This window comes from Symphalangus syndactylus, chromosome 12, assembly GCF_028878055.3.
Source record: "Symphalangus syndactylus isolate Jambi chromosome 12, NHGRI_mSymSyn1-v2.1_pri, whole genome shotgun sequence".
NCBI classification, from domain to species: Eukaryota; Metazoa; Chordata; class Mammalia; order Primates; family Hylobatidae; genus Symphalangus; species Symphalangus syndactylus.
Genome location: NC_072441.2, coordinates 88,570,730 through 88,579,297, shown reverse-complemented (window position 1 = coordinate 88,579,297; position 8,568 = coordinate 88,570,730). Strand labels below are relative to the sequence as shown.

Genomic DNA, 8,568 nt, shown 5'->3' with positions numbered 1-8,568 from the left:
GTTCCACTGGAATATTCACCTCCTTCTCAGGCCATAGAGAGCAGGAGCAGAAGCACAACATCAGAGAAGTCAGATAGTGTCACTAAATGAGTGCCAAGAAGGGAGTATCTGGCACCCAGATTTTGGTGGGGAGATCTTGGACCTGTATGTTGTACTATGCCCTGTACCTCTTTTCCCTGTGGCCCCTTCTCTCTGTCTTCATTTGTTCCCCAAACTGAGCTCTCCTGACCCCATCAGAAGAACCTACGAAGCCTAGGACCCTCAATGCCCACCCTACCATAACCTGCAGGCCAGCTTCCTAACCCAATTGAATGAACCACAACCATACCTGGTGCTAGAACGAGGTCACTTTTATTTTTCTTTTTGTATGAAATTGGGAATGCAACCAGAAGGAATCGCACAGAGATATATGACACAGACCCCTGGGGCCTGCTCTTGGGAGTATCAGGAAGAGGCAAGAGTCACAGGGCAGGCTGGGGAGAGAAAAGAGGCAGATGGGATAGGGTGAGATTGTCTAGGGGTGGAGGGAGTTGAGGAAGGACACCCAGGAGCCCCGGCGCTGGGAGAGGAGCACTATCCTGGAGGACTAGAGTGTCAGGACAGGTGGATCTGGGGAAAGGATATGGTGTGGCGAGCAAAGGGCATGCTCACACACACCAGGTGTTGAAGAAGGAGCAAGAAAAGGAAAGGAGTAAGCAGGGAGGAAGCAAGAGAGACCCGGCTAGAGCTGCTGGGAGCCCCTCACTCTACCCCAAAGTGCACAACTCGGCAATAAATAGCAATATTTATAAATAAATAAATAAGTAAATAAATAGATGAATAAATAAATACATAAATAAATAAATATACGTGTAGAGCTAGGAGTTTGGTGCGAGGGAGGAGGGAGCACAGAAATGCAGTGAGTTCATTTCTTCTATGCATGTTCTAAGGCCCTTCATTCTACTGCTGACCCTGGGCTATAGTGTGCAGGTGGGGATCAGCAACATGGAGTACGGGCGCAGAGTTGGGGGTCTCTTCCCTTGCCAAAGGCAGCTCAAGGAAAGAGAAAAAAAATGTAATAAGTAGGTCCTAGGGCCAGGAGAACTGAGCATTCCCAGAGGGAAACAACTGGGCATCCTCCTTGCGTCAGGGGGAGGAACCAGCGAGGGTGGTGCACATTTTCAGGGTGGGCTGAGATGAGGAAGCAGAAGTGAGATGTGGCCCACTTGTTGCCTGAGCCTTCTGCAAATACTCCGGGCTGTTTGGGATGTCATCCCCTAATCCGGGATCTAGGTTTTTTTTTTTTTTTTTTTCTCTCTAGTGACACACAGGGAAGGAGAAAATTGGGACAGTGGGAGTCAGAGGGACAGGGAAGTGGCCAAATAGCTCAAAGAGGGCAAGGCACTCACTACCAAGTAAGATCTGAGGTCTGTATGTGCTAAGCCACAGGAACAAGATGGACAGAAACAGGAAGAGTTTTTCCATAATTGCCAGCTACTGAGATTCCCCTCACAGGAGTCAAAGCAGCAACTCCTGCCTCCCCAGGGCCCCATCCCTCTGCCAAGCACTGAGAGACTGAGATCTTGGAGGAAGCAGCCCACTCCCCACTCTAACCCCAGCCTTCCTCCCTTGCATTTCTGACAGCCCATCCCCACCATGGGCAGGAGAAGCTAGAACAGATAGGATACACAGCTGGGGTCTGTGGTCGCTGAAAATTTGGACATAGGGGTGGAAGAGGCAGCATTCCGTGAGAGAGCTTGGGGGCAGACTCCAAGTGCGGCTGGCTTACTAAAGCCAGCAAGGATTCCATACCAACCACACTAGCAAACAATTCTGCACAGCTGGGCCTCAGCAATAAACCCCGGAAGGAACCCAGGAGAATAGCCCTCGAGGTGCCTGGGTCAGTGAAAGATGCCCTCATGACCAGCCGGTGGGCTCCCTGCCTGGGCCCAGGGCCTTTGGGACTCCATGCCAAGGTATAAGGGCTCGGGAAGGAGGATGCGGCCTTTCTAAGCAGTGAGCGGTGGAAAGGGGCCCCAGAGAGGCCCGGGAGGTGGGAGACAGGCCGAGTTCAGACGTCCAGCACGTGGTTCAGGTAGGAGATATAGCAGATGGCCAGGCGCAGGATCTCAATCTTGGAGAGCTTCTTGTCGGGGGGCAGCGTGGGCAGCAGCTTGCGCAGTTCGGCGAAGGCCAGGTTGAAGGCTTCCACGCGGATGCGCTCTCGCGTGGCGTGGGCCGTGCGGTACTTGGCTGTGGCGCGGCGCCGGCGTCGGCGCTCCTCGCGGCTCAGATGCTGCAGGTCTTTCCGGCCAGGCTCTCCCGGCTCTGGGCCTCGGGCCTGGCCCCCTCCCGGGCCCCCAGGCCCGGCACCATCAGGGCCCGCCCCGCCCCCACAGTCACTGAAGCCCGACTCAGCCTCTGAGTGTGTGGGCGGCAGGTCCAGCTCCATGGTGTCTGAGTTTAGCATCATGATGGAAGCCCCCTGCCCTGTGAGATCAGGATCCCCTCCCCACCCCTCCCTCTGGGAGCTTGAAAGCTGGTGGTGGGAGGGGGAGGAAGGGCCTGGGGTCGTGGGGTCTGCCACTGAGCTTTAGAAGTCACTGCCACTTCAGGGTTCCATGGTCAGGGTTCCAGTCTGAAGCCTGAAAAAGAGAAGAGAGAAGTGATAGCAGCGGAGGGAGGAGGGAGTGCTCAGCTCAGAGGTAGGAAAGCAGGTTTGAGATGGGCTGCGAGGGATAAGGAACTGTGAGTGTGAGGGAAGAACAGCAGAAACGGGTGGGGGTCGGGGTGGGGAGAGGCGGAGAGACAGAGAGGCAGGTGGACAGGGTGAAAGGAAGAGGAGGAGGACAGGTAGTAAGAAGGGAAGAGAAAACGAGTAACAGGAAAGGAAAGAAGTGATGAGAAGGATACACCAGGCAGATTAAAACTGAGCAAGAGGATTGAAGACCTAAAACCATAAAACTCCTAGAAGAAAACACAGGGAGAGACTTTCATGACGTTGGACTCAGCAGTGATTTCTTGGATATGACACCAAAAGCACAGGCAACAAAAAGCAAAAATAGAAAAAACGGGACCACATCAGACTTTAATTTATTGACGAACATAATCAACAGTGAAAAGGCAATCTATGGAATGAGAGAAAATATTTGCAAATTATATATCTGATAAGGGGTTAATATCCAGAACATATAAATAAATCCTACAAATCAACAACAACAAAAAATCAAATAACCCAATTTAAAAATGGGCAAAGGAGGGATTGGGAGGGGGGTGAAATGAGAAATTACAGAATGGGTACCATGTATGTTATTCAGGCGATGGATATCCTAAGAGCCCTGACTTGACCATTATGCAATCTATGTGTGTAACAAAATTGCACTTGTACCCCATAAATTTATATAAACATTTTTTAAGAAAAAAATGGGCAAAGGACTAGAATACACATTTCTCCAAAGATGTTATACAAATGGCCAACAAGCATATGAAAAAATGTTCAACATCACTAATCATTAAAATGCAAATCAAACCCACTATGAAATATCACTTCATACCCATTAGGATGGCTACTATAAAAACAAAAACCAAACAAATGAAAAATAAGTCTTAGTGAGGATGTGGAGAAATTGGAACCCATTTATGCCTTGTTGGGATTGCAAAATGATGCAACCACTATGGAAAACAGTATAAATGTTCCTCAAAAAATAAAAAATAGACCTACCATATGCTCCAGGAATCCTACCTCTGGGTATATATACAAACAAAGTAGGGTGTCAAAGAGATATTTGCACACTCATGTTCATAGCAGCACTATTCATAATAGCCAAGAGGTAGAAGCAACCCAAATGTCCATCAATAGACAACAGATAAACAAAATGTAGTATATACATACAGTGGAATATTATTCAGCCCTAAAAAGGAAGTTCTGTCACATGCTACAGCATGAATGAACCTTGAGGATATGATGATAAGTGAAATAAACCCATAACACAAATTCTGTATAGCTCCACTTAAGTAGTCTAATTCATAGAAACGGAAAGTAGAATGGCGGTTGCCAGGGGCTGGAGGGAGGGAGTAAAGGGGAGTTGTTGTTTAGTGGGTATAGAATTATACATTTGCAGGATGAAAAAGTGCTAGAGATCTGTTTCACAACAATGTGAATATACTGAACACTACTGAATTGTACACTTAAAAATGGTTAAGATTACAAATTTTATGTTGTTTTTACCTAAATGAATAAATAAAAGGAGGAAAAAATCTGAGCAAGACTGCAGCCACAGCTCCAAGAGAGGTTAAGCTATGACTCTAGATGCTTCCCAGTTGTGAGGGGAGAATACAAGCCTTGGCCCTGTGGTCCCCTCCCTCTCAGGGCCCCTCTCCACCCTTGCTGCCTGGGGTGGAGGAGCGGATAAACACACAGATTGCCCATTGTAGAGTAGACTAGGACATATGGAGCTCTGCACAGCTGCCCCAGCTCTGCACAGCTCCCCTCTTAGTTCCCCAAACCTCCCCAGCAGAACCATTGTAGATATCAGATCCTGTCCACTAAAACTGGGGGAAGATATCTCTTCTCACCACCACCCCACTATGCACAACCAGCCCCTTCCTCCACCTCTGTCCTCGAAATTTTCAGCCCTTGCCATTCCCTGGCCCTTCTGGAGGCTCGGCAAGGAAGATTGGGGAAAGGGAACATAATCAACCTTCTACCCCCATACTCTCCCATAGCCCAAGGAAGGTTCAGACATGGCCTGCAGAGGAGGACACAGACAGATTTTTGGGGCTATCCTTATGGGACTCAGCTAAGGTTTGCTTGTCCTAGAACCAGAGGAGATCAGGGCAAGGCAGCACAAACATGGCCTGGGAAAAGCTGGGGAAAGGGCTTTGCTTGTGTGTAGTGTTAAAGGGCAACAGTGGGCCACTCACCATCAGCTCAACTAAGAGTGATTAGAAACAGAAGCACCAAGGTGCCTGCACCGTCACTATCTCCCCTTCCTCCCCAGCCCTGGCTTTCCTGCCTGATAGACACTCTCACAGCGGTTAGGATCCTCCCAAGCCTTGCCCCACCCCACCACACAGAAGATAGGTTCAAGTCAAGCCAACAAACAGCTATGAAGCTCTGGAGGGATGCAAAGTCATCCACATCTGATGACAAGTACACACGCAATCTTAACAGGAAACAGAAAGTGGTTAGTGCTGAAATTGAGAACACATTCCATATTCTGGGGTTCAAATGAACTATGGGGGGATGGCAATAGTGTGGGAGGCCCCAAAGTCAGCACCTCCCAGTACATGTTTAGTGCCCCCAACTGCCCATCCCCATGCTGGGGTTGGGAGCAGGAGTTCAGCTGCAGGGTTCCCAATACATTTATCACATCTATCACAGGCTAATTTTCTCTGCCCGGTCCCTGTGTTCCTTCATCCCTCATCACTTTGCCATGCCCTTCCTTCCCCTCTCTGTGCTCCCCATCTGGCCCCAGTCTCATCTCCACCTGGCCCCACTGTCCTCCCCAGTTTCAGTCCCGGCAGCAGCTTCTATTTACCCATCAAGTCCTCACCCCCAAATCCACTTCTGGTCTCAAAGTTCCAGGGTCCAAGGATCAGGGGAGCAGCAATTCCAAGCCTGCAGGACAGGACTTCCCACCCCACTTCTGCCAGCCCTAACCCGACTGAGGATAGATAGGCACAAAGAGTCGAAGGGGAGGAGTGGAGAAGAGGGACATGCGGAGACAGGGAGAGACACAGCGCACAAGGGAGAGAACTAGAGCGAGGCTCTAGGAAGGGGCTTGAGCCAGAGAAAGGGAGGGACACGCCCATCCCTCCCCGCCCATGGTTTTCCCCTTTACCTAGAAGGACCCTGTCAGGGGATCCAAGCCGGCAGGACAAGGGGCAGCGTTGACAGCCCCAGTCTCCTCTGGGTGCTCAGGGTTCATCCGTCTGCAAAGTTAGTGACCAGCTTTCTAGACTCTCAGGGGCAGCGTGGCATGGCTGTACAGGCTCCAGGGCAGATAAGAGGGGTACACATTGTGGGGGTGTAGGGCCCAGGTGGAAGTGGTGGGCTTGGCCAGGTAATGGGGCCAGCCACACTCACACACACACCCTCAGACACATACACACCTGAGCTGGCCCAGCCCTATGTATATATATGGAGATACACACACACACCCCCAGCTCTCCATTGGCTGGCCCAGGCCCACCCCCACCTCATCAATATTAAACAGCCAGGCCAGGCAGCCATTGGCAGAGGGATCTGGGAACCCCCCGGGAGCTGGGGGCGGGGGCTGGCCCTGGAGGTGGCGGGGAGTGGGGGAGCAGGGACATCTGTTCTCCATGCATATTTCATAAGCAAGAAATGGAGAACTAGGGAAGGGGTGGGGCTGGGGCGAGAGCCAGGGCAGGACCACAGATGAACCCCCTCAGTCTCCCACACCAGAGGCAGCAGGGCAGAGGCTCCCAGCAAGCTATGGTTAAGTGCCATGGCCCCATTCTGAGTCCCAGCGTGACTTGGACAGCCCCTTCCTGGTGTCTCTTTTTTCCTGAGAGGAAGACTCTTCAAGGTACTAACAGGGAAACCGAGAAAAGAGCAAGCGGACAGCACTAAAATGCAGAAGAGGACCCTAGGATCCTGGCCCTCAAGCTCTTATCCTTCATAAAGCTGGTACCCACTACTTGCCAGGCTGCCTGTAGCAACTGTTCAGGCCCCTACCCTCATCACCCTGGGACTCAATCACTCCCATACCCTCTTACCCTATCCCCTATCTTCCTACCTAACCCATCACCAAGGGGAGGAGCAGGATCAAATTTGGGACACAGACCCCACAGGGAGTTTTTCTAGGCTGGCCAGCCCAACCTGACCCACTGGGAATTAGAGGGCTCTTAGGAAGAAAGAGGTAAGGGCTAAAAGGAGAGGAGTGGAGGATTGCCAAGACAGGAAGAACCAGGACTGGAAGGACACTGGGAGAGGAGGGCAGGGCAGCCTAGGCAGGCTCTGAGTGTGTTTTGAGGGCATCAAATCAGCAATAAGAAAACCAGATACAAAATTATATGCAAATGGGCACTGATTAAGTTCCCATCAATAGTTCAGCAGCCTCCAGCATGTATATGCAAGTATGTGTGAATGTGAATGTAAGTGTGAGTGTGTGTGTGTATGTGTGTGTTGCTGAGTGGCAGGATTGAGGAGGGGCAGCACAGGGACCAGAGTGCATAGAGAGACAGTGCACAGAGGGTTTCAGTATCTTAAGTTCTCTCCCCACTCAGCTGTTGGATGTCTTCTCTGAACCTTTGAGAGTATTCAAAAGAACCATGGCTGGAGAGGACTCCAGAGGTAGTGTGGTACAGTAAAAAAGGCTCTGTCAGCTGTGTGACCTTGGACAAATAACGTTTTGAGCCTGGACCTCTTTTCCTGTAAAATGGGGTTGATTATAGCTGCTTCTTAGGTTGCCATGGAAATTAAGGGAGATAATACGTGTAGCGGGCCTACAGCTTAGTAGGAGCACATCTCACCTTCAGGCTGCAGGGACTTGCCATTTCCCTGTTGCTGGTCAACCTTTTCTGGGCTTTCTCCAGGGTGAAGCATTCCCTAAAGGGAGTCCCATAATTCCTCCCCAAGCTCCCCCACCTGCCCCCACCCCTGAGTTTGGGAGGTGCCAACTCCCACCTGGGCAGGCCCAGACAGGTGCCCAGGCGCCAGCAGATGGGCTGAGCTGGAGGGGAAAGGAGGCTTGAGGAGGGGGGCTGGGGGGCAGGGGATCAGGTGGCATCTCAGTTCTTGCATCATCATTGCCATGGTGCTGATTAAAAACCAATCTCCACCTAATGAGCCCCCAGCAACAACAATTCTACCTCCTCCACTCTCCTGCCCTCCACCCCATCCAAGAAATTGGGAGACCAAGAGACTCAGGAGAGAGTGCCATGGGGGAGATGAGAGATACAGAAAGAAGAGGAGATGCACAGAGACAGGGGAAGTGGAGGGAAACGACGAGAAAGACACAGGAAGATACCGAGACTCAGGGAGAGAAAAAAATGAGAAACCAGAGTCACTGGGTAACAGACATGGGCAAGACATAGGGAAATGGGAAGACACAGTTTCATGGAGAAATCGAGACACAAAGGAGGTAAAAAGATTAAAAAAAAAAAAAAAAAGAATGGAAACAGAATTGCCAGGTTGCCAAGGCTTTGTGGAAGACTTGGAGACCCAAGCTATGGGAGAGATAGAGACTTGGGGAGAGGCTTTAAAAGAGGATGTTGCGGCCGGGCACAGTGGCTCACGCCTGTAATCTCAGCACTTTGGGAGGCCAAGGCGGGTGGATGACCTAAGGTCAGGAGTTCGAGACCAGCCTGACCAACATGGTGAAACCCTGTCTCTACTGAAAATACAAAAATTAGCTGGGCGTGGTGGTGGGCACCTGTAATCCCAGCTACTCGAGAGGCTGAGGCAGGAGAATCGCTTGAACCCGGGAGGCAGAAGTTGCAGTGAGCCGAAATTGTGCCATTGCACTCCAGCCTGGGTGACAAAAGCAAGACTCCGTCAAAAAAAAAAAAAAAAAAAAAAAAAGGAGGCTGCTAGGGAGACACAGACTTGGATGAATACAG

General features: G+C 50.8%; 1 protein-coding gene across 4 annotated transcripts; it reads right to left on the bottom strand.

The window, feature by feature from the left end:
• Positions 1–335: 335 nt before the first annotated feature.
• Positions 336–7,725, bottom strand: NHLH1 (nescient helix-loop-helix 1). 4 transcript variants are annotated; one of them, XM_063627014.1, is made up of 3 exons: positions 7,480–7,725; positions 5,823–5,973; positions 336–2,624 (listed from the first exon to the last, which is right to left on the bottom strand). In XM_063627014.1, exon 3 carries the CDS (start codon positions 2,450–2,452, stop codon positions 2,051–2,053), a length of 402 nt encoding a protein of 133 aa, XP_063483084.1. In that variant the 5' UTR covers positions 2,453–2,624; positions 5,823–5,973; positions 7,480–7,725; the 3' UTR covers positions 336–2,050. The 4 variants fall into 4 exon arrangements, with proteins under 4 accessions (XP_063483084.1, XP_063483085.1, XP_063483086.1 ...); XM_063627015.1 differs by having other exon boundaries at positions 5,823–5,913; XM_063627016.1 differs by lacking the exon at positions 5,823–5,973.
• Positions 7,726–8,568: the final 843 nt, after the last annotated feature.

Bases quoted from the DNA above. Each gene is read 5' to 3' on its own strand.
- NHLH1 (XM_063627014.1), bottom strand. From the start codon at position 2,452: ATGATGCTAAACTCAGACACCATGGAGCTGGACCTGCCGCCCACACAC.